Consider the following 26,657-nt stretch of genomic DNA (forward strand, 5'->3'; position numbering starts at 1 on the left):
TCACTGGTAAAGATAAACAGTTAAAATCTATCTTTTATAGTCAATAAATTTGTTTAAGTGATATTAAGTGATAGGCAAAAAGTCAGAGTTAGTTACCAAAATAAAATAAAATATAAGCATGCAGTCTAAACTTTCAACCCTATTAGACTGGGCAATATCTCAATTAAGCAGTTTTTCTCACCCCATGGGATATTGCAGTCCTTAATATTCAGGTTTGTTCCTTAAACCTGGGCCAATCTCCTCTGTTGGAGTCTTGTCTTCTTCTCAGTGTCTTAGTTGCTTGCAGCATAAGTGGGGGCAGCAGAAAAGGCCCAGTATGTGTCCACTCTGTGTGTTTTATACCCTCACTCTATGTGCTTGGAAAACACAAGTCCAGGCATGACTGGGGGCATTGCTGAGTCTCTCCCAGTAAGGTTGAGCAATTCCCCTGGTGTGGCCTCATGCAGGTGAGTCATTGCATTGTAGCTCCCTTGCTGGACAATGGCTCTTGATGGGTTGGACATTGGTTACTTTCCTTGCTGTTGCCTCTGGGGAGCGAATATCTTGCTGATTCCCCAACTTACAGCATGTTTTAGTGACAACCATACAATACAATTCTCATAATTTCACATGCATTAATGGTACACATATATGGATAGAGAAATGACTTTCAGCAGGTCGTAACCTTTCCCCTGATGCCCTACAAGGCATGGTTTATATGTAATATCACAATTATATACAGATGAGGAATATGGGGGCATTACAGGGTGCTCCCCCAAGGCACAGAACGTCACACATCGGCCTTGCACTAGCCCTTTACATAGGGATGAATTTGTGTCCGATTCGAAAGAATTCAGCTAACATGGAACATATTTAAAAACCTGATCCCATTGGTCATGTTGGTGTAAAGAGCGTATTTAATGCAAAAATTACTGAAAAAATTATAGTCTAAGTACGTCTTTCTAAATATCTGTTATGTGATCCAAAACTGTGGCAATACTAGACAGTTTAAGTGTATAATATTTGGTTGCAGTTCTTAGGCAGTGCTGGGATTTACAAATATAGTATCTGAGTAATATTCCATCTGAAGTCCTGCTTGCTGTGCTGTTGTCTGTTCTGTAATATCTGAGTTTTCCTTAACGATCTGCCAGAGGAAGCGTAGCATACAAGGCTCATGTAACATGAGCATAAAGTGTTAGAAGCATTCATGCTATTTAGAAGAGGAATAGCAGGTTCAAGGTCAACATAGCCCCAGAAATGGAAGTCTCCAACATAATGACAGATTATTAACCCTTTACAGTCAACTTCCACTTTGAATTTGGCCATGCATTTTTCCTAGCTTCTGATTTCATAAGGTAACTCAGTGAATTAAGCTTTCTTTAAGACCGTTCGGGTTCTGTTTCAATGCTATGTTATGCACTATGGGCTGATCCTGCTCCCATGGAAGTTAATGGGATTGTTACCATTTACTTCACTGGGTACAGGACCATACTATATGAGTCTGACCTTGCACCAGTGACGTCAACGAGACTGAGCTTTGCCATTGACTCAGATGGGCATGAGATCAGACTCTGTTCCTGGACATTTATTTTTCCTGTGTTAAGTCCTTTTAAAATCACTGGTGCCAATAAACTTTTAGTTACAAAGGAACTTTCCTGCATCACAAAAGTTTTGACAGTAAATACTACATATAACTGGTCTTATACAGCAAATATGTTTCTTTGCCTTCCTTTTCCCCCTCACCATGCTCTCTTCTCCCTCTGTCCCTCTCTATCAAAGCCCTGAGGGTCCTTTCTCTCCCTGCCATCACTCACTTCAGTGCTCCAACCCTTTTTCTAGACCACCCACAAGGGCCTGAACTGTAGCCACCATCTTCCCAGCCAAAGAAGACTGTCACATCAGAGACAGTCATTGTCTCTCTCTAACATTGTTTACTCTCGAGTACCATGAATCTGTTGCCTCCCTTTCTCTCCACAAGGCAGAATGCTGCTGCCATCACGCCATTCCAATCCCCAGGGAGCCCAACGGGCAAGAGTTGAACATGCCCCATGCCGGCAGCTCCTCCTATGTGGCTGTACCAACCCCAGCCCCGACCCTGTCCCTTCCACGCAGTTGTCTGCGTGACTGCCTCTCCTGTGTGGGGTCTGTACAGCCATGCCGGAGGACAGGACTGGGGGCAGTACAGCTGCACCAGAAGAGCTGCCAGCATGGGACGCTGGCTCCTGGGAGCGGCAGCCCCATGTTCTTCTCCTTTTGCTGCTGCGGGTCCCGGGAGAGCCCTGCGGTTCCACAGATACCGATTTATATCTGCGGATATAATATAAATTTGTATATATAAATATACAATATATATATAAATTTGTATCCACTGAGAGCTCTACAAATATCTAAATGATTTTATGTGTACCCCTGGTTGTGAACCACTGATCTAGGGAATGGCAAAGATAACTAAGGCAGGTAGGACAGATGCCAGAACTGGATGTACAATTCCCAGGAAAAGGAAAACCGAAAATCTATTGAAATAAATTATGACAGGACAGAAAATCAGCAGCTCAACCTGGAATTCAATGGGCTCCTGTAAATTTTCTATTTTTTTTTTTAATTCTGTTGAATTACTCTGAGTCTTGTGAAGAGGAAAGTTCAGCTTTGTGAACTTTTTACTTCCTGATCTACTCTGCTATTACAGATTATGGTAGGAGTTCTAAGGCTGTATTATTTCCTGGTGAATTCACCTGCAAGGAATGGAGGGTACATTTGGCAGCCTGCATTACTTCCTGCTAGAAGTGGGCCTGAGCTGCCAAATTGCAATCCAGATCTAAACTTCTGCCAAAGTTGGGGTTTCATTTCAGATCCATCTCTGCATGCGTTACATGACTTTGAAGTATGTATCATTAACATATAGGGAGGGGGAACTAGAATGGGATATTTTTAATATACCGTTAAAAACCATTTTCTGACCTATCTTTTTAGAACTTCTTTACAAAGTTTCTATGAGTTGGTGGGTGGTGGCAATGCGCTTTTTGTGCGGGGTTGTCGGTGGGTTTTTTTGTTTGTTTTTGTGGGTTTTTTTGGTAACTAAACTTTAAAGATCCATGACTGTAACAATAGTCCCCAAAAGCCAAGAAGGTGGAGTTGAGTCTTCTGAGCATACTTTACTCCATGTCAAATATAGGTTTATTGGAGAAGAGTCCACTGCTGCTGGTTCAAAGTGTGTCCTCACTGACAATCCTACCTGGATTATTGATCCCATTGATGGAACCTGCAATTTTGTGCACAGGTAAATTCAGTAACACGGAGAATTGTTAAAATATAGTAACTTCAGTTTCTCATAAATCCTTCTCTCCCTCCATTACTGAAATATATTTCACTGTGTTAAGTTTGCTCAATTTACACTTACCTATAGCATTATATTTATAAACTGAGGGGCTTTCCCTGAACAAGACCTGCAGGATCCATTCCAGTATCTTTTTATATCTGATATAGTATTTGATACTCCTGGGAGAATTCTGCTCCACTGCGCATGTGCAGAATTTATATCGCCCACAGATTTCTTTGCTTCCCCGCAGAAAAATGACTTTCTGACGGGGAAGCAAAGGGAAGCCACAAAAGCGGTCATATGACCCACCCCAGCAGTAAGTTTTGGGTGCCCAGGGCATCCGGCAGAGAGGTAAATCACTGTGGGGTAGAGGGTGGGACTGGGAAGGACCCAGGCTTCTACCCTGCACCAGGCTCAGCTACTAGTCCAGGCTGGGCTGGGGAGGACAAGACTTCCACTTCCCCTGCACGGCATCTGGGGCCGGATCAGACCTACCCCCAGATTTCTCCCCTGGCTGCAGGAAGCTCTGCAAACTGTCCCCCCTCCTTCTGCGCTTCCTGCACCCATCGCTCCTCAGCTTCAGGGGGAGGGATCCCTGTACAGGGAGCTGCTCCCCCATCCGCCCAATCCCCGTGCATCAAGACCCCCTCATACTCAGACCCTCCCGCTGAGCCTTGCCCCCCACACTCAGAACCCACCCTGCTGAGCTCCACTCCCCCTGCACCTGGGCCACCCTGATGAGCTATCCGCACCCGGACCCCCACCCCACCGTGCCCCAACCAGCTGCAAGACAGAAGGAAGCATAACAGGTTTCATTTATTGTTGACCTCAGGTACAAAGTTTCTCCCTAATTAATTACTATCTGCAAAGTGCTCTGAGATCATTGGATGAAACATACTCTAAGTATAAATTATTATTTATTACAATAATAATATTTTGAGATCAAGTTATTTATTTACGCTAAGGGGAAAAATCACTAAAATTTCAAATATATGTTTAATATACACAGCTTATTTATGTTTTCATAAATTTATTTTTTTTTACTTTTTGAAATATTAGTTTTGATTAAAAAAAAAAGAATTGACAAAGTACAAGCGACAGTCTTGGGTGGAAACAGAGGGAAGGTATAATGTAGATTAAGTTTTTAATTAAGTAAAATTATAGTGCTCTCTGTGGGTTCTGTTGCTGCTGGGAGTTGCGGAATTTGCATGTTTAGAGAGATTATTCATGAATAGTACTTTCTTTCTTATTTTCCACAGGTTTCCAACAGTGGCAGTTAGCATTGGATTTGCTGTTAACCAAGAGGTATAAAATGGGTTCTGAGAGTTGGTAACCTGAGATCCAGCTACAAACCTCAGAGCCATGTGGGAACTAAAAAATTAATACAAAGGCTCTTTCCATGCTATTGAAATGTGTTTGGTCACACCACACCAAAATAACACCCTAATCCTGCAAACCTTTACTCCTGCAGGTAGTCCCATGTTAACTGGATTTATATATTATTAAAAAGGGACTACTGATGTAAGAGCTAATAAAGTCAGGCACTAATAAGTTATGTTTAAATTGTGACTAAGCATCTCTATATTTATCTTCTACTGTTCTCTTGTTATTATGCTGATTCCTATTCCTTTAAAGCTGTTAGCAACCTCCCTGACTCTCAGACAGTTGTTGATGTACAGTATATAGTAGGTTTCAGAGTAGCAGCCGTGTTAGTCTGTATTCGCAAAAAGAAAAGGAGTACTTGTGGCACCTTAGAGACTAACCAATTTATTTGAGCATAAGCTTTCGTGAGCTACAGCTCACTTCATCGGATGCTCACGAAAGCTTATGCTCAAATAAATTGGTTAGTCTCTAAGGTGCCACAAGTCCTCCTTTTCTTTTTGAGTATATAGTAGGATTACTTTCTGTGATACGTGCAAAGTTATGGTTTGGATTCCCTTAATCTACCTTTGTGTGCTTTTGAGGTGCAGTAAATTTAATATTATTCCATGTACCTTCATAACAGGCTGTCCATAGAAAAACAAAGAACCTGGCCTTGGTGCTTGGGAATACTGTTCTTTTTAAGTTTCCTAGTTCTCACCATTCATTTCGGAGATGTTTGTACAGCTACTGTAGCTTTACAGTTTGATTTATAAAATAAAAGTAGCTATTTTTAAGTAGTTATTCCCACTATTGTAAAATGTGTCTCTTGGGCCTTTGCATTTACATGCATTGACATGCCGTTAGCTCCCATTGAAGCCAACAGGAATTTTATGTGTGCAAGGAATGCAGCATCAGGCAAATTCAGCGATTTGTGTGCAAGGAATGCAGCGATTCAGGCAAATTCAGCGGCCTAATTTTCAGATGTGATGAGGACGAGCAACTCCCTTTGGTTTGGACAGTATAGTACTGTATGTGTATCTAGATGGACTGCAGCTTGCCTTTAAAAACATAGCAACTGTAAAGACACACTTTAGTGCCATTCCAAAGATTATTCCTTCCCAAATGTTTCCAAATATTGCATATAATTACAAAACAGCTTTCTTTAGTATTTATTTATTTTCTATAGCACCCACCATGCTTTAGATGCTGCTAAAACAAAAAACAATCATATTAAATTTCACCATCCATTGTAGTAAAAAAAACAGACAAAAGTAAAATAATAACTCGATAGGGGAGCCAAAATGGGCATAGGTGAATTGACCTGAATAGAAAGATCTAGCCTCAAGCCCTGAATACTGCTAAAGAGAGATTCTTATGAATATCTTCAGACCTGGAGTTCCATACATAGAGACCCTGAACCGAGAAGAGTCTGGCTCCAGGATGAATAGCAAGGAAAACCCATTCCCTCTGAGCGATCTTTGAGGACTCTTGGGTGAGAGGTGGTCACTCAGGTAGCATGGGTCACTCAAGTAGCGTGGTTGCAGCAAGGGACTGGGAGTCTAGAAGATCTGAGTCCTATTACTGACTCTTCTACAAACTTCTTCTGTGACTTTGGGCAAGTCACTTAACTTCTCTATGTCTGTTTCCCTATGCGTAAAATGTAGATAATATTTTATCTCATAGTAATGATGTGAGGATTGATTCATTAATGTATGTAAAGTGTTTTAAGATCTTCTGATGAAAGGTACTATAGTCGTGCAAAATATTAGGTACTTTGGGCCTGGATTATTAAGACTCCAATTGTGAACCCCTTATTCCCATTTGTAAGCAGGTGCTTGCACAAATAGTTCAGTGTTGCCAACTCTCATTAATTTTATCATGAGTCTCGTGATATTTGGTGTTTTTCTTCAAGCCCCAGCTCCTGGAGTCAGGTGATTTCACGAGAATCTCAGCGTTCATTTAAAAGACCAGTTAGCTTCTAGCCTTCATGATTGCAGAGAAAAACTCAAAGATGACTTGAGTGCACCTCAAGGGCTCAAAAGATAGAAGGCAAGTGAAATGTACTATGACATGCAAACTATGTATTTTTTTAAAAAACTGCCTGACTTGTAAGCCAATCTCATGTGTTTTGAAGGTCTGAGTCATGAATTTGAGATGCTTGAGGTTGGCAATATTAATAGCCCCAATGAAGTCAATGGGCCTATTCATGTGAGTGACTGCTCACCAATGGGAGTAAAGTGTTCGGAATCTGGCCCTGGGCGATTTACATATTCTCAATAACTCCTTGAATTGCATTTCAGAGTAACTTTTTATTCCGTTCTAATAGTGTGCGTACGAATGAGCTGTGAATAGATGGAATTAATATCTCTCTTTCTAAACTGAATTTTATATGTTGTGTATCTAAAACGTCAGTGTAACAGTAAAATTATTTATTAGCAGTGGCATAATCTTTGGTTATATAGCTAACTAAAATAATTTTGATTTTTCTGCCATTAGTAGTTGTTTATACTTGTGATGAGTAATTTGAGTTGCATTCATTTCTTTCCTTTTCAAAATCTTAAAGCTTGAATTTGGTGTAATTTACCATTGCACTGAAGAACGATTATATACTGGTAGAAGAGGTCAAGGGGCATTTTGTAATGAAAAAAGGCTTCAGGTATCAAAAGAGACAGGTTGGTCTAGATTTTTGTTAGAACTCTAAAATAAATATGTTGAATTTCAGAGTTGATACTAATCCTAAATGGAAATTATTATCCTGATCCAAAGTATCTTTCTTGCATTATAACGGTGTTTTTCCTGGAAACATAAGGATGTTCCCAAATTTCTGTTTAAAATATGCAGCTTTATGTGAATTACTATTAAATGGTCCTAAAATATTTTGCAGTTTCCACACGAATTGATCAGTATTGATCCAAAACCACTCCTTTAAGATAAAGAAATAGGATTAAATTCACCACTGTACCATGCCTTCTGTACACTGTTGTTACTCCTGGGATACAAAGTACAGCTGGAATGGTGAATCAGGCCCACATTATTATGGCATCTGTCATTCACTTATTTTCAGATGACTTGATGCTGCCATATACTGCATCTTGTTTGTAAACACATATGCCAGTAGTAAATGGAATTAATGGATGCATACATTATACTTATTTAAAAACAACGTGCCGTGATGCATGTGAGAGGTCTGTTTCATCATACAATTAGTTAGAACACTTAATCCATACTGTATTGGGATTTATTACTATAAACCTAATAAAGTGATTCTGCATTTGCCTAGTTATAATAGTTAAGCTCAATCAAATGCACATAAAGACAAGAAGTTTTTTTTTAACAAATCCAATGCAGAAGATAAGACAGCATTAATTAGCAGATAGAAGCAAGCAGATGTTACAGAGCTGTATCTTTGTACCCCAGAAATGATAAAAATTACAGTAGAAAAATGGTTTGGTGCAGACTGAAATCATAGTAAATTAAAGCAATTTAATGTACAGATTAGATATGGGTCCAGACCAACCCTGGATGACCAGAACTTCCCTGATAGCTGGAAAAATTTGGATCTAGATCCAGACTTTGTATCTTGGACCAGTCTTTAGTGGGCCAGGTTTATTTATCTGGAGAAAGAGAGTACAAATGGTACACTTCTCCCCCACAGGAGCAGCTGTGCCTGAGGGAGGACATTTACCCCTGAATAGGTGTCGTACCCTAGCCATCCTTCCAAAGGTGTTCTGCCAGGGGAGGGAAGTTTTAAAATACAGCCCATGTTCCACAAGAATCCCCTGGGCAAAGAATCTCCCAACTGCCCTACATCCTTCATAAACTGGCCCCTTTCACTTTTATGTCCAAATGGTGGTGGGCCTTCAGCTGAGCAAGGGCTGTGGGAGACTTGCACCACTTTGTCCCGATTCCCTGTGGACTTTCTGCTAATGTGGGAATCCAGAACATAAGGGGAGGGTCAGATCCCATATTGTTTAAGATGCTTTATAATTTTTTTCTCTTTTGAGAGGTACTCATTTGGGGGGGGGGGATTTTGAACAGGGAAGATGAAGAATATTTTTATTGATTGTTATGGTGTTTAAATGTAGCTCATTTACAGTTGTTCTTGTCCACTAAAGATTTTAACTTCAATAGAATGAACTACCTCTGGAGTACAAAATGTTTTTCCTTGTGCTGGCTTCTGGGATTTGTGGCTTTTAGGCTGCTATGTTACTGCATGCTTTTGTTTCAGGAAATGTATTTTCTATAGAAAATGTTGATGTACAGTATAAAATTAGATTAGTGCTAGCTATGTTCAGCATTTAACAATTCAGAACTAAAGAGAATCACATTTTGGTGATGACAGAATTTTTAAAAGGTTATGTCACAGTAAGAAAACAGAGATGTGGTCTGGGATATCCGCCACTCACGGATTTAAATAATCGTAATGAAGGAACATCCCAAAGATATAAAATTCCCTTTGTCAAACGTTGTCACAGTTTAAAGCCAGGCCTGGCCTTAAGTGTGTTGATACCATAAATGACAGGTTTTTTGGTTTTTTTGTTGGGTTTTTTTTGGTCTCCACTCTGCCCCCTTCAATAATCAAAAATGTTGGTCCGTTGTCTCTTTTCCTCCCACATTTACCCAGGTCACTGTCATCTCTCTTCTACCAACCCTCCCTATTTCTCTTCCTCTCATCAGGGTGGAGAACTTGTCTTCTGGTCAGCTGTCTCCTGTAGTTTGCATTCCTGAAGCCATCTTGTATCTTTTCACTAGATGGTCTCTTCTCTAAGTTCAGTTCCATCCTATGCCTTAAGCCCCAACCCTCCTCAAAGCGTTTCAGTCTTTAAATCCAATTACTAAATTAGCATAACTTTGACTAAGTATTAGGAAATGTTTGTTTGTTCATCAGGAACATGTTTACAATAGTTTTCACAGTTCCATAGAATAGTTATTTTTGTTATGACCGAGGTGTACTTGGCATGAATGCATGGTGTTAATAATAATGTCTGTAGTAAGGCATGCATTCAATGTGCCATAATTGTAAACATTGAATGTATTATGCAGAAGACCAAAGGCGGATTACTTTCAACCTCCAGAAATTTCCAGTTATGGCAAAGTAATGCATGCCCTACTTTGTGTCCCTATAATTTTAAAGTAGAACTGTGCTTCTATACTTTAATGTAATGTTTTTAAAAATGGTTATGAAGTCTGTGTTTCTGCAGTTATGTTTGTGATATTTTGTGACTGTTTTATTCTCATTACATGTATATTACTCAACCATTTCTAATCAGCTTGCTTGAATCCATAATGCCCTTTTACATTCGTAGGTCGCCAGTACCTGGCATGTCAAATTAATTACAAGATGTCTCAGGCCACATTAATTTGTCTAGGAAATACCACTCAGTAGCACCACACAGCATTTGGTCCACTATCCCTACTTAATGACAGGTTTCAGAGTCGCAGCCGTGTTAGTCTGTATTCACAAAAAGAAAAGGAGTACTAGTGGCACCTTAGAGACTAACCAATTCATTTGAGCATAAGCTTTCGTAAGCTACAGCTCACTTCATCGGATGCATTCAGTGGAAAATACAGTGGGGAGATTTATATACACAGAGAACATGAAACAATGGGTAAATCATTTGGAAGGAATACTGTGTATACTTCTTAAAATAATACGTATGTTGTTGGCCTGAATGTGACCTCACCTGATCTAATACCCATTGAACTCAATGTGAATCTTTCCTTTGGCTTTAAGAGTCCTTGGCTTTGATTAGGCCCCTATACTGCTGTAAATCAGAAGTTACTGAATTAAACACAATACAAAAGGAAAAACTAGTGTTGCAAAAATTAATTCAGAATTAGACCTATTGACTTTTTTTATATAGAATAACTGATAAATATATTGATACTTGCACATTTGTGACTTTTGTAGTCTTTCCAATGTCCCAATGTAAAAGGGGGTAGTTATTGCAAGATAAATGGAGTTTGGTGGATATATTTAATTGATCTTTACTTATCATACACCTACCTCTGTTTAATTAAAATGAATGGTCTTATCCAAGAGATCAAAGTTCCCTGTTCAGGAAGCATTCTGCTTTAAAATACAATTAATTTACAGTGGAATGCATAGATCTTATGTCAATTACTTTTAGCTGACTGCTAAAAGTTTGTGAGATCACCAAAGGCTGACTGGTCAATGAAGGAAAAATTCCATGGGAACAAAGGAAACGCATAGAAACTGCAGTTTTGATCTTATTCTTCCTTCCCTTCTTTTACCAAACAAGTATTTTTAGATAACCAAACTGTGTGAGCAGTTCAGTCTTGTTACAGTCATTTAGACAAAAGCAGTTTCTCTTCCTGAGAAAGAATATGAAAAGAAGAACATAATGTGGAGAAATTGCCAAGACCTACTTTGAAAGGCTGTTGAGTTAATAGAAACAACTGTCTACATTGCAGATAAGTCGAAGGCCTTGATCTTAACAGAAATTGGTCCAAAACGTGACCCTGAGACTTTGAAATTGTTCCTCGGTAACATGGAGAGCTTACTCAAAGCCCAAGTACATGGGTAAGGTTTTTAAGAAAAAAATTTATTATGTTAAAAATCATAAACATTCTCAACTTCCTAAATTCCAAGCAGAATGTTATTCTACTTAAATCAAATGTGATGCATATTGTACCCTGTTAATAAATACCTGGGTTGAAATAAAAGCAGTTTTCCCCCTTTCATTCTTTTATACCTCTCTGCTTCTAGGATCCGTGTAATTGGAAGTGCTACCTTGGCTCTGTGCCATCTAGCATCTGGTGCTGCAGATGCATATTACCAGTTTGGTTTACATTGCTGGGACTTGGCAGCAGCTACTGTCATTATTAGAGAGGCAGGTGGTATTGTGATAGATACTTCAGGTGAGTAAAGTATGCTGTTTTGAAGCAGAGACTGTGTCTTCATGTTTGGAAAGCACATAATAGGCACTACTACAATCTAAATAATTGTCACACTCAGTTTTTTTTCAATCACCTTTCATAGCCTCTGAGGGGTGAGGCAGATAAATGTTCAGATGATTAGCCTTTCTAGTTTGGGCTGTAGTCTTCTTTTTTACTTCCCCATCTCTGTCTAATCTATCTGTGTACTTACACGGTCCTCATTTCAATACTATCTGAATATCTCTCTTGAAACAGAAATAATTATAATCTCTCTCTTCCTTCCCCACTGGTAGGAGAAAAGGCTTGATTTGTATATGGGTTTTGTGTGTGTATGTGAGAAGAAGGGAAAAGGTTTTGTGTGTGTATGTGAGAAGAAACTGAGGGAAAACTAAGATGAATAATTGGGTTTTGCATTTAGTTCTGAAAGTGCAGGATCAGTACAGTCAAGTCTGGATCTGATAGGATGGGGCATGATTTTCTGGCCAGCTGGAGATAGAGGGTGGTGGGTTTTCCATCAGCATTTTAAGAGCTGCAAGGCTGAGGACCAACATAAAAACAAGAGTAGATGTTCTTGAGTGGGGGTGTTATAGAGAAGACTAGTTCTATAGAGCAGTTCTGTCTTCCTACCAGCATCACTGAAGCCTTTCCTGGGTTCAGTTTTTGCTATCTGATCTTCATCCAGAAGGTAATTTCAGTTAGATATTCAGAAAGCTGGTAGATAGTGATCTTTATGCTTGGTGTAAAGGAACAACGGAGTTGGGTGTTGCCTGCATTTCAGTCTATGTTATCTTGCCAATGCTCCCAATGTTTACTCATAGATGCTGAATAATATGGGAGTGGAACTGAGTTTGCGTTTATAGCTGAGGGATTAGGACAGGGGTGGGCAAACTTTTTGGCCCGAGGGCCACATCAGGGTGCAAAATTGTATGGAGGGCCAGGTAGGGAAGGCTGTGCCTCCCCAAACAGCCTGGCCCCCTCCCACTTCCTGCCCCCTGACTGCCCCCTCAGAATCCCCAACCCATCCAACGCTCCCTGCTCCCTGTCCCCTCACTGCCCTAACCCCTATCCACACCCCTACCCCCTGCCAGGCCCCCCTGGGACTCCCACACCTATCCAACCTTCCCTGTCCCCTGACCAGCCCCCCCAGAACCTCCACCCCATCCAACTTCCCCCTGTCTCCTCACTGCCCCCCAGGACTCCCTGCCCCTTATCCAACCCCCCGCCCCCTTACCATGCAGCTCAGAGCAGCAGGATCTCGCAGCCCTGCCACCTGGCCGGAGCCAGCTGCACTGCCCACGTGGCGGCGTGGCTAAAGGGGAGGGGGAACCGTAGGGGAGGGGCCGGGGACTAGCCTCTCTGACCAGGAGCTCAAGGGCCGGGCAGGATGGTCCCGGGGGCCAGATGTAGTTTGCCCACCTCTGGATTAGGAGGTGGAGGAACAGTTACCCATAGTGATCCTCTGGCTTTGTTCTGAGAGGAGGGATCTAAGCCAATTCAAAGCATTTCTCTTCATTCCTTTAGCTCCTAGAGGCAAGACAGGTGTATTTATCAGTAGTATCAAATACCTCAGACAAGCCCAGTAAAATGGGCATGGACCGGAGAAGGTAATCCACCTGAGCAACACATGCTGTCTCAGTATTATACTCCCTGCCCTCACACCTCACTTAGAGGGATCCATGATTCTGACAGATAACAAGTGGAGTTGGAGATGCCTTTTTGCCAGCTCTCTCATAGTCTGCTTGGAAAAGGAAGCTTAGATGCTGAGCAGTAGCCTCCAAGTTCTCTGGAATTGCATGATAGTTTTTAAATTCTGGTTGGACTATTGCATGTTTGGGAGTGGATGGTAGAGTCCCCTCAAAAGGAGATATTAACAGCCTGTTGCCAGGGTTTCTTCCTGGCGTTCTCTTTTCTTTACCATCCAGGAATGGCAGGGGAAAGAGTCACAAGAGGGTGAGGGGCGTGGCCCTGATTGTGACTGTGTCAGTCTACTATAATTACTACTGGCATGAAGAGGCAGAATTCTTGGGAAGAGGACTCTGTGTTTCTAGTCCTGTTCTTACCTTCTTGTTCTTGATGGCCTCTGAGGGTATTCTGCACAACTGTGATCTAATTCCGTGCAGTGGGAGGTGCTGTGTTCTGGAATTGGGTGGAGACATATGGGTATATGTAGAGATTCACAATCTAGAAAAATTCTGCAAGGTGTGACTTTGCTATCTCTGTGGTAGAGGAGAGCAGAGGTAAACTCTTTGCCTTCCTTAAAGAAGGCTGGGTTTACAGAAAAACTTTGCTCCTTAGTCTCCCTGTGTTTTCTGCCACCAACACCCAGTTTTCTTCCTTCCTGCATTTTCTGCCATAGGTTGCCTGAGAACCTTGGCAGTCTGTGTGGGCAGTGGGATGAGAGGGGGCCCTTTGGTGCTAGAGTGTCTATAACAGTAATCCGTGAGAGATTGTAGTGCCTCACTGATTCTTCTATCCCTTTGTCTCTTGGCTGCATAGTTTTCTATGAGTAAATTTTGGAGTTTGGCTCCGTCCAAGGTTATTCTGGGGTGGACCATGGTGGTGCTTCTACTTGCTTTGCACTGGGGAGAGCTTTAATTTCCTCTGCTGCTGTTACAATTACAGGGCCTGGTAAGCAATAGGTTAAGATAAGCTGTCTGATCCAAAGGCACTAGCAATGCAACTTCCATAAGTCAGTCATTAGAGAGATATTCTACTAGAAATGCAGCTAACAAACTCGTTTCCTATATCAGAATATTGCTTCCATGGACATTCCCCTCCTCCCTCCCCCACAGTGGAAGTAGGAGTCCTCCGATGGTTCTTCCCATTCCGTTGTCCTTTCCAGGAGTACAGGTTTCCCGCAATTTTGAGTGACTTTTTTTTAACGTTGTCCCTGGGTGGCTATTTGTGGACTGCTTTTATAGCCTCAATATCTTTGGATTCTTTTCTCTTTCCCTCCCAGCCCCATACAGGTCCTTCGCTTATAGTGATAATCCAGTGAAACATCTCAGGTCTGGCCCACTCGGCCTTAGGCTCTGGCTGGCTAGTTTCATCACAGTTTTGCATTTCCAGTCTAGGGCTTTCCCGGGTCAGAGATGCTGAGAATGAATGTTTGTGTCTTTGAGTAAGCCCCTTAAAGTGTCACATTTGAAGTACACAGCTGGCCCAGCAGAGATTATGGTGAGACTCCTAAACAGATTTCAGCAAAGATGGAGGCTTCTTGGAAAGAAAGGGCTATCAGGGAGAGACGAGCGTGCTCATCTGAATATTATATTTGTACAGCACTTTGAAGATGTAAAGACCCAGAATGTTAAGGATTATTATTTTATTCATTTCTGGAGCTCACATCCCCCAAGTAGAATGTTCTTTAGTAGTCAAGCCCAGTGGTGATCAAAGTGTGCATGACTGTGGAAAGACTTGATGTGTTAAAGAACAGTTTCCAGTGGTAGGGTATGTTTAACCCTTAAAATGGGTTATGTTGGTTCCTATTTTATTCCTTGCTACCCCTAGTTTTGCAAACAAAACATCTGGTGTTTTGTTTAAGAGAGTAAAATGGAATATATTGTGTTTATTTTTGTGTACTGAACGAATGAAAACATTCATTGCTTTTTCTGTGTACTTTGGTGTTTGATAAGTCTATGGTTTCTACAACACTTTGCTTTGTTGGACATCTCTGAATTTGAATGCCTCAACAGGGTATTTCCTCCCCTAAATGTGGCTTTGACGTTGTTTCAGTATTTTTGAATCTCTCTATCTACAACAAGGATATAATATAATATGCCACACATCACTTCTGTATCTAAACATGGTTCTTCTTTATCCTCTTGTTCTTAGGGGGACCTCTAGATCTCATGTCATGCCGAGTGATTGCTGCTGGCACTAAAGAGATGGCCATGTTCTTAGCTCAGGAAATACAGACTATTCACTACAGACGGGATGATGAGAACTGACGGACATTAAATACTTTTACAAGTAACATGGAGTTTGTCCTTCTAAACTACTTAACTTCTTCCAAGATGGGTGTCTTAGAGGGTACATGATTTTAACAGCATGTTTTCTGTGCAGGTCTTTTGTGTCAAATGTTTTAAACAATTTTATTACAAGGTGGCTTCCCAACATTGTAGGGCGGGAGGAGGGAGATTTTTAAAACCTCTAAGATTTGTGGCTTCTTTTTAATATGCATCTATTTCAGCAGTACCTTTTATATATGATCACCTGTAGCGCTTGTTGCCAGATTCGAAGTTTCACATCTGTTCAGGCTAAAACGGAGTCTTTTGGAACATATTCAACTAAAAAGAAAACTTTATTTTTACAAAACACAGATCTCAGGTAAATGAGCTTTAGGATTGTAGTAGATGATAAGTAGTTAAAATGTGTGCCTACCATACCCATATTCAACAGTACTTGAGAATGCAATAAAAAGTGTTATTACTCCATTTCTCTTTTCCAACTATATCATGACCATATATATGTATATTTTGGATGTTTACAGTGATTTACAAAGTGTACAGAAGGAGGTGATTTTAGGTATTTGTTTCAAGGAAGAGTATATATTCACTTTATGAATGCAGTGGGAGTTACCTACATGGTTAATAACAGAGCTGCTAAAAAAATGGGAAATATTTCATGATTTTTTTTTTCAAATTGTCCAACCAACTCTAGCTTATAGAGAATGTTAACCAATTGGGACCAAATCTTACAGTCCTTACTGAACCCTTACTGAGAGCTCAAACCTGAAAACATTTACTATCATGGAGTAGCTGTGACTAGTGGGCAAGTGCTTACTACCATGAGTATTGAAGTCTATGGGGACTATTCACAATGGTAAATACTATACATGGTAGTTAGTTCTGGAGAATAGGGCCCTATGTCAAGGAACTATTGACTTCAGTGGAAGTTTTGCCCAAGAAGAAACAGCATGATTTGGTGTTAAGGGGTAAATTGTAAAAATTGCCACCTTAGTTGTGCTTGCAAAAGGCTAATTGTAAACGTAAAGTATTCATTTTGCACGTACAATTGTAGTCACCTTCAGAATATCTGGAAACCTTGTAAAGTAAATGACTAAATCTAAAAGAACAAAAATTCTGTGCAACTCTAGTTTTGTGTTTGGCACTTTTTTTAAAATCAAGTTCATTTTTTCGCCTTCCTCTGTAGCATGGGGCACGGGTCACTTGCTGGAGGATTCTCTGCTCCTTGAAGTCTTTAAACCACTATTTGAGGACTTCAATAGCACAGACATAGGTGAGAGGTTTTTTGCAGGAGTGGTGGGTGAAGTTTTGTGGCCTGCGTTGTGCAGGGGGTCGGACTGGATGATCATAATGGTCTCTTCTGACCTAAATATCTATGAATCTATGATACTTACTATTTTTTTTAAAAGAAATCATATCATCTGACACTACTGAACTTCTTAAATGTTAGTGTCCAGAAAAGAATCTGAGATTAAACATGGGGACTTACCTCTAGTTTTTCTATTGATGTTGCGAATTCAAATCTACAATTATTTTTGAATAATACAAAGAAACAAAAAGGCCCACAAAATACACATAGGTCTAAATTTTCAAAATCTGTTCCTAAATTGCACATGCAGATTATGTAAATGTGCACGTAAACTGCGATGAGAAACTGGAAATTGAGTGTACAGTTATCCATTTTGCATGCACAACTAAAGAACACATTGTTAAAAATATTAGCCATTGTACATGCCTTTTTATTTTCTTCTGTGAAAAATGTTTTTCATTACGAGTATAACTTGTATACTGTATTTTTTAAAATGAGAAATGCAAAATTCTGGCTGTGGAGAGAATGGCTAAAATATAGGGCCCTGATTTAGCAAAGCATTTAAGCACATGCTTAAGTCTCATTGGCCCTGATTCTCCTCTCCATCAAAGCACCTCAGACGCAGAGGACAATGACAGATTCAGGAAGCTGGCTGTAATTCCCTGATCTCCGGCCACTTAGCCGGGACAGAAGACAGAGTAGGCCCCCTGCTGCTCTAGCTTCTGCCACTGATTGATGTAAGCTTGGTAAATGAGCTTACACCTGCAGGGAATCAGAGGTAGTGGAGTTCAGCTCACCAGCCTATCCCAACAAGCTTCCTTCTTTTCCTTATGCCAGAGAGAGAGCTGGTTTAAGAGGTGTCTATACCACCTCTACCAGCTTTACATCAGTAGAGATTCCTTGTACACAGGAAGACTCTCTGCCTGGTTTAAATTCACTCTGCACCACTTACATGATGCACTTAATGGATGAAAGAATCCTGTCCACTGATTTTCATGGCATTTGAGCACACTTAAGTGCTTTGCTGAATTGGGGCCTCAGTGAGGTGGGAAGGGGAATGTCCAGAAATCCAGTCTCAGATTCACCTGTTACTGTCTTGGATAAAACATTATTTTTTAAAAATAAATAGAGAGCTTGTTCTGAGAGTTGATGAGCGCCTCAGACTCCTACTGATGTTAGTGGAGTCGCAGCTGATCAGTAGCTTAAGGAGAAGGCCCAGAGTTTGCAGTGCCATTGGCCACGGTGATTCTCACATTTTACTTAGAATTATTAATTAGCTGACAGTTCTTAGAGGTAAATCTTGTCCTCGATTTTGACTTTCCCTTCCATCTTTCCTTGCTTGCTAGCTAAAGCTCTCTTTTGTAGGCATATTCCTTACTGTAGACTTTCCATTCTAAGGTTTAAATTAATACCGTGTGTATAGCATGGGAGCCAAATCTGTACGTGTTTAATTAGGACTCTTTTTTTCCTTCAATAAAATAAGGTTGGTAGCTACTCTTTAACCAGCAGTTATAAAATTAGTATTTTTAAAACAATGAAGATGTGAAAGGTTACAATCCATTTCACATGCTTTGGGTTGTTTTTACAACACGTTTCAGGCGTTAGATTATTTTGGAGGCCAGTTTCTGAAACCAGAGGCAATATTTAAATATGAACAAAGATGATAAGTTATAAATGTTGAGAACAAGTGTTTCCTATCCTGAATGTCATAACCTGTGCTGGCATTTCTTCCATGTTCGTATCCCAGTGAAAGTTGGTGGAGATTTCAGAAGAGAGTAAGGAGAAGCCATGGGCATCTCTGATACACTAAAGGATATTTTTTTGTGGTGTCATACTCTTGTGTCCCTAGTGTATTCAGGATGAAAAATAGTTTGTTTTACAAACAATCTAATCATTTTAATTACAGGACAGTCATTTGTAAATGTATTTAAAAATGTACTTTTAGGGGTTGAAGATGCTTTTTTCATTTCCACCCAGAAAATTATATAAATGTATTCATCTTTTTTTTTACGTTATCAGAATGTGGCTGCAATTGGATCTATGCAGGCAGATTCTGCACCTTTGCAGAGCCTTATTGAAATCATGAGTTTGCCTGCATGAATCAGGCCTACATGTTTTTCCAGCTGTTGGAAAAAAATTCAAAAATGCTTGTTTTGTGCTTGGATAACTCAAAAACAACTGTTTTAAATCTCTAGGCTTTATAGTATTTAATCTGAAATGAAAACTAGTGCCTTTGCCATATAAAAATAATGTGGTTTTGAAAAAAACAAAATCATGGGCATTTTAAAACAGTATATGGCATGTGCATAGAACACTCAGTTCTATTTGTAGAAACATAAAGGAAGCTAGTATGTGTCAAACGTCTGCAGTTATGAATATCTTAGACCACATGTGTGTAACTGGGTGACTAGATCTTTATTTACACTGCAAGTGTGTACATGCTCTGAATAGATTATATCTTTTATTCAAGGGAGTGCTGCTCAGCATCCTATTCCTTTACTTTTCAGTCTGTCACCTGCACAATGGTTTAGAACATTTTAAATCTACTGTTTTGGTATAATAATCTGAAATAATAATGTACAATTCATGTATAAGTGCATTCTGGTGTGAACAAACAAACTACGGGAATAACAGTAAACTGCAGATAAAGTAAAGTGTTCCATTACATGATCACACAGCATAGAGAAATGTGATATACTGTTCACCAAATACTAAGTAACATAGAAAGGAACTCCATCTTTTTCTATAACATTTAGCACATATAACAAAAGCACTATGTATTTCTGTCATGTGGCATACTAACGTACAGCTTTTACACATCCCCAGGTTTTGATCTGTAACATGTTACAGACACCACAGTTTGCATGCACCAGTAATGTCAAGACTCTAATACACTACACCCTATTGAACTGGTTACATATTTAACATTTTCTATTGCCATTGTCCTTATAAGGAGGTGGGGCAGAAAAGCCAATAAATGCTCAAGTTTTCAATAACATATCCCTTAAAATCATCCCATCCCAGTCCACTGCAGTCAAGGAATTGCACCTGTTTACAACAGAGCATTTTTAGCCCTAGAAATACTACTGAGGTAAAACATTCATGGTGCTACAGAGGGAGTGTCTCTTATCGCTGAACAATTACTTCGGATTTAGAGTGTGCAGTGCCCAGTTTACTCCAGAAGGAATACTGTCCACTTCTTAGGAGAGGCCACTGACAGTTGATAAGATCAAGATCATCATTAATGGAAACTTATATCAGCAGCTGTTACAAAAATATTGTTCACTTATTTTCCTGCACTCTGTCAGTGCTGTGTATAACACTTAATGGGGTAATATAAACCCAGTTAGTAACTCTCAGTTTGAAATTATTTTAAATGTTTTTGTAACAATCTATTTTTCAATGAGAAAAGGATTATAATCTGCATTAAACATACGGTAGACAGAAATTGAGAGACAGAGTCTATTTCTCTGCTTTATGAACTCTACGTGCAAAAACATGGAAATTTAGACATACACAAGGTTAAGTGGTTGTAGGTTTGGTGTGGGTTGTTTGTTTGTGAATGGCTTTGCTGGCAGCCAAATATCTTAGAAAAATTCAAAGAAGGATTCGTTATTGGAAAGAAGATAGCACATTCAGGCACACAGGCTAGGATAAAAATTTATAAGGGCTGTAGACAGAGCCTCATGCTTCAAGGTACAAGATGATTACTATCCTGAATGCTAAAAATGTCAGGATTAAAAAGTAAATAGTATTGAACTGCACAGAGTGAATTTAGGGGGAAGAGTTTACACTTCCTTCCTCTAAAACTTCAAGTATTGACCTCCATCATAGACAAGATATCACAGTATCTGGACCACTGGTGTGTTCTTATTTGAGTGAGGAAAACATTGAATTGTGAAACCCTCTCTGAGTAGCACTTGAGCCCTGGTGCTTCCAACAGACAAAAGCTGTAAGAGTACCATTGTCTCTCCTAAATAATCAAAGGTGTTAATAAACTCCTAATCATGGAGGGTAAAATTTTCAAAAGTGCCTTAATGACTCAGGAGTCTAAGTCCCATTGACTTTGAATAGGACTTAGGCACCTAATTGATGTAGGCACTTCTGAACATTTTACCCTGAATGTTTATCTAGCTCTTGTTTGTTTAACACAAAAAAGTACATCAGAAAGTGAGCAAGGTTTGACAGAGAATAAAACACAGCATAATTTCAAGGATCGATTCTTGTAATAAGCACTGACCCAAAGATCTAAAAAAATCTGTTTAGCTCATACATCAACATCTTTTACTATGACAGAATTCAGGACACATCAGTTATCCTCTGATAGTAAAAAGGTGTGGAGGAGGGGAAGTAATCAATATTGTGTATTGGCCTCTAGCCCTCCATCTCTATAATTTCCAACAATGTGGTGGTATATTAGTTCTGTGCTTCTTAATCTTGTATGCTTTTAAAATAATATTAAAGATTTAAGATAAGTATATCCCTGTTCTGCCCATCATTTAGCCATTGATAATGCTAATATATTCCTTACTGCCTGAAATACTGACACTGCTCTGGCATGTCAGAAATCCCATTTCTGGAACTCTGCATCTCCTTGAATTACTTCCTGAAGTCAGGGTACTTGGAAGAGTTTAAAATAATTTTTCAAAGAACTAAATTGTAATCAGAAGATCCTGTGCCCCTTTTAACTTTTAAGCAATGTATGAGACCAAATCTCAGCATAACAGGTAGTGAAGAGGTACCATCCATCTCTGTCAAATGTAACAAAATGTATCTTGGATATATCTCTTTCTTTTTTCCACATATTATATATACGCATTGTGTGTGTGTGTGTGAGAGAGAGAGAGGATGTGAAGTTGCTGAAATTGAGACAGTGGTCTTTCTAAATACTATAGAATCAATGGTCACTTCTAAATCATTAGTTGGTAGACATAATATGAACACTTACATGCTAATTTTTAAATTAATTCAGGTATGATTGGAATGCTGTCAAGAACAAACTGGTGACAGAAATATCAAATTCAATCACTTTTGTTTGTCCATTGGAATAAGTAACACATTGTTCTTCTACAATACAGCTATTCTGTGGTGCCTAATGTTGCTCATGTTACTTCCTTGTTAAGCAGTATCAACAGATTATGCAGGAGTGCCTCAGTTTAGAAATCATGGTGCAAACTCACCCCTGCTATAAGTGGGCCCAACTCCACTGATGTCAATGAAGTTGAGCCCCTGGGCAGTGAATTTAACCCTAACTCTCCAAAGCTATAAAAATAAGAAATATGCTTAAAGGCTATTGATTTTTAACTAGCAGACAGTATTGTACATAAATACTTACTTTTCCTCTGTCCAGTACAAATAATGAGTGCTCCTAAATGCTTGTTTCAGGTACTCAACGCTTTTCAGGATCATTCCCAAAGCTTCGGACAGTTGATGTGTTAACAAGTTCCTTTGTTATATGTTTAATAAATACAATAATGAAATTGTTTTCTAATATTTTTATGATAGTTTGGAAATGTAGGCCCAGATCCCCAAGGACATTTAAGGGAAGCTAGAAGCTTAAATATCTTTGTGGATCTGGGCCCTATTGCCTGAGGCTCTCCTGCCTTGCAACTAGTGTAATCATGTACACTTGTGCAAAGTGGGTGAAAAATGCTACTAGATTAGATAGTATTTTGCACCCACTTCGCATGGACAGAATAATTACAAGAAGTGCAAGTGCACTCTAATTATAAATATTTTGGAAATTACCACACTTTGCTGCAGATTATTTGAGCTGCACTGTATTCCTGTACTACTCTTAACCTATTTATAAACTTTTAGGGGGGAGAATGATGGGTAAATTATCAAACTTTTTAGCTGATAAAAAGGCCGGATAACATATTCACCACTGTAAACAAATCCATATTTTAACATAATTTGAGCTGCTATTGTTACATTCTCACTACCAAAAAGATGTTTTATAGATTATAGCCATATATGGATTGCTCTTACTGTTCTTAGTTTTTTGACTGAAGACATGTCTTCATAAATATAACAGTGCTTATCTTTTCACTTTGTAGTTACAGATATTTTTAAATCACAGGAGGAAATGGTTATTGTATTAAAAACATAAGTAGGAACTGGAAATCTAGGCCAAATTAATGCCTGATATAAGCAGTGTACTTTCCATTGGTTTCATCGGGAGCTCCCCCTACTTATGCCAGGATTGAATTTGGGCCACTGTCTAAAATAGGAAAATGGATTTCACTTTGAAAATATGTTTATAAAAAAGTCAGAAATGTCCATGTATTACTGAGTTTTTCTTTTCTAATGCTATGCTCTATATATCAGATGGTATCTTTCGTTTTGTACTATACCATATATAACTGTAGTTTTTATTTTAAATGTTGTTTGTTTGTTTTGTTTTTGTAATAAATGTTAAAAGTTAATGGTCAGTAAAACTTACTGAATTGACCAATGTGAAAATTAGAACTACTCCAAGGAGTGGCGAAACTGTCTGATTTTTTTGGGTTAAAATATATACATATTATATATAAATATAAAATATGTATTTACAAACTGAACATGCAACACAGACTTAATTTGCTTACTTATCTATATAAACAAATTAAGTCTATGTTGCATGTTCAGTTTGTAAATATATTTTTCTTTTGTACAGATTTCTTCTCTCACATTAGGAAATGTCCCATCTGCCAACACATGTTCAGCTGAGGTGTTGTAATCAAATCATTGCTGTAGTCAGTTTTGCATTTCATAATAGGGTGGCCTATTGGCAAATCCTTTTAGGATAATAACTTAATATAGAGTAAAACTTTATATGTGAGAGAAAGGATTAAATGAAGTACATCCTAATCATACAAGAGTCTAGTTTCACTTTTATGAAAATATGGAAACTGCCTGTAAAGTGCATTTTTCCCTGAAAAGTGACTCTCTGAAAAATATTATGGCAAGGTTTCAGTATTCATTGTGTCTCACTAATTTTTATATTCCGTTTGCTCAGTTTGCAAGTAAAAATGGTTTGAACTAACAGCTGGCTCCACAAATGGATCCTGGCCTCTGACATCCTTCTCATACTACCAGTAGTAGGGATTCTGCAGGCCAAATTACATCTTTTGTGATGTGTGTGTAACGCCATTGTTTTCCTAGTATACCTTCAGTTATGCTTCTGCAACCCCGTTATCCTTCAGAAGGTTTGCACAGCTGCAATTGAGGTCATAACTTGAATTGTCTCATAACAGAGCTCTGTCTTTAATTATTCCTCAATGAGACCAGTGACCTATAGCTTTTACTTTCAAAAGGGGGAGAAATTTATCAACACTTGCTGCAAGAATAAGCAGAATTGCAGTGGCACCAACATATAGATATCAGCTTCAGACAAGCTTCACTTGGCCTGAGTGTGCAATTTAGCAGTGAGCGCCTCAGCGGCAGGTGCAACAAAGTTGGATCATTTTCACCGCCTTGCATTTTAAAAAGAGCACTCAAACAACATTTAGTCCAGTAGATGTAAATCAATGTGGATTTAGGCTAGCTCTACACTACACACTACTGGTGGTGGCATGTAGTGTATGTATAGCTACATGCTGCTATGAAAAGCAGGCTGCGTCCACACTGCTATGTAGCTACACATGTCAGTGAAAGGCTGAAGGAGAGCCTACCAGAGCCTTTCCACACTGCTGGAGTCTTTCCCTGCTGCGGGGAAAGGCTCCAGCAATGGGGACCTGGCAGAGCCTTTCCTCCTCGCTGCTGGGATTTTTTAAAGTATTTCTTTACACAATGCACAGTCAACCTGTGGAACTCATTGCAGGGGATGTTATGAAGGTCAAAATTATACCTGAATTTAAAAAAATGGATTAGATATGTTCATGAAGGATAGGTCAATCAATGGCTATTAGCCACGATGGTCAGGGATGCAACCCCATGCTCTGGGTGTCCCTAAGCCTCTGACTGCCAGAAGCTTGGACTGGATGACAGGATGGATCACTCAATAAATTGTCCTGTTCTGCTCATTCCCTCTGAAGCCTCTGGCATCAGTCAATGTAGGAATACAGGATACTTGGTTATATGGACCATTGGTCTGACCAGAATGGCCACTCTTATGTTCCCTGTGATGGGGAAGGGCTCCAGCAAAAGGGAGGTACCAGAGTCTTTCCCTGTAACTGGGAAAAGTTACATCAGAGACTTTTCCTATGCCCAGAGCCTTTCCTCGCTGCCTCCCCCTGCCAGAGCCTTTTCCCGTGGAGAGGAAATGCTCAAGCTGCAGAGTGTTTCCCTGCAGCAGGGAAGGGCTCCAGTGGTGGGGAGCTGGAAGAGCCTTTCCCTTCTACTAGAGCCTTTCCCTGCTGCAGGGAGGGTGTATTTTCCTGCAGAGGAGAAAGGCTTCAGCAGCTGGGAGGCAACAGGACACTACATGGCTAAAAATAGCAGTGGAGATGGGGAGACACAGCTTGGGTGAGTAGAGAGTGGGTAGGGTACGTACACGCATATTAACCCACATCCTTGAAGTGTCTTTACTCTACTTGCCTAAGCCAAATAGCTACACTGCTATTAATACATGTTATGGGGGTATGACTTTATACACGGCCAAAAGAAGCCTGCAGTGTAGATGTACCATTAGTTCAGTTGCACCAGTACAACAATCCAAAGACTGGAGAACTCATCCTGGACATGTCGCGTGCCAATAATACCATGAGCCGCAGTGTTCTGTGTTAATAACAGGGTATTGAAAAGAGCTGTGAATGAGAGAGTGCAGTAATCTGATTTACACATTTGTTCCACTAACGTCTCACTGAACTAGCTCAGGCTCAGGTTTAGACACAGTCGGTCAGTACCTGCACCGAAGCAGGTATGTGTTAGCGACAAATAATATAGAAATAGAGATCAGTGATTACACAAAACTAATTCACTACCACGATGAATGTCACGCAACAGAATCAATGCAGCTATGGGCAGGTGTCTCACTACTGAGCTGTGGAAAATTGGGTCATTTCATTCTGATTTATGAGGTAGGAACTAAATTGCCTCAGTCTGGATGCCACTGGTATAACAATGATAATCCTTCCTATATTGCTGAAATATGGACCTGCTCAGAAGTGTTTAGATGCTGACAGTATTCCGTATCTAATTCTAAACAGTTTCTTATGCCAACCTCTACACCCTGAATTCTCTTCTTATCCCAGTGTGCCAGGGACCTTCCCCTCTCTTCTCCAAAACTGTCTCAACTTGCTTCTCCCACAAATGTCCATATCAACAAAAGATACTGTTACCCACTTAAAGAAGACCATCACAACCACATAAAAAAAATACCCAGGAACAGCTCCTTCCTCTGGCAGTATGTTTTACATTTAAACTGTAATCTCCGTGGGGCAGAGTCTTGTATGGGGTTGCATACGCTTACAGCACCCCAAAAAGAGCAACAGTGGGTGCAGTTAAAAGTGCTGGAGATCTAGCAGTTGTATTTAATGGTTGAGCAGAACATTGTACTAGGTGAACTCAGTCTTGACATTTAGGCAGACAGTTTCAAACAATAGTATATTGTAAAGTGTTCATGATCTCCTGACTGCAGTTGGATTAGTTTCAACCGCCCATCTGATCTGCAGCCTGCTGAACAACCACAGTAGTGACGTTGGGCCTGATACAGTGAGGCACTAATAAGGATCCAATCTCATTACCACTGAAATCAATGGAAAGAGTTCCATTAATTTCAATGGCAGTTAGAGCAGGCCCTAAACTCCTGCTACTCCCTTTGTCCTCACTAAACACTGCTGGCACTCACTGATTTCATTCCACAGGAAATAGCCTTTATATAAACAGGAAGAATGAAGCTCTA

The 26,657-nt window shown here is 39.7% G+C and overlaps 1 protein-coding gene across 1 annotated transcript in view; it reads left to right on the forward strand.

Moving 5' to 3' along the window:
• Positions 1–23,299, forward strand: part of IMPA2 (inositol monophosphatase 2) — a 34,056-nt gene extending 10,757 nt beyond the window's left edge. The window contains exons 3-8 of the mRNA XM_007062335.4: positions 3,152–3,256; positions 4,555–4,600; positions 7,221–7,329; positions 11,093–11,201; positions 11,388–11,539; positions 15,389–23,299. Coding sequence (XP_007062397.2) covers positions 3,152–3,256; positions 4,555–4,600; positions 7,221–7,329; positions 11,093–11,201; positions 11,388–11,539; positions 15,389–15,504 — 637 coding nt within the window. The 3' untranslated portion in view covers positions 15,505–23,299. The remainder of the gene's footprint in view (positions 1–3,151; positions 3,257–4,554; positions 4,601–7,220; positions 7,330–11,092; positions 11,202–11,387; positions 11,540–15,388) is intronic.
• The last annotated feature ends 3,358 nt before the right edge of the window (positions 23,300–26,657 follow it).

The sequence above is a fragment of the Chelonia mydas genome, chromosome 2, assembly GCF_015237465.2.
Source record: "Chelonia mydas isolate rCheMyd1 chromosome 2, rCheMyd1.pri.v2, whole genome shotgun sequence".
In the NCBI taxonomy this organism is placed as follows: domain Eukaryota; kingdom Metazoa; phylum Chordata; order Testudines; family Cheloniidae; genus Chelonia; species Chelonia mydas.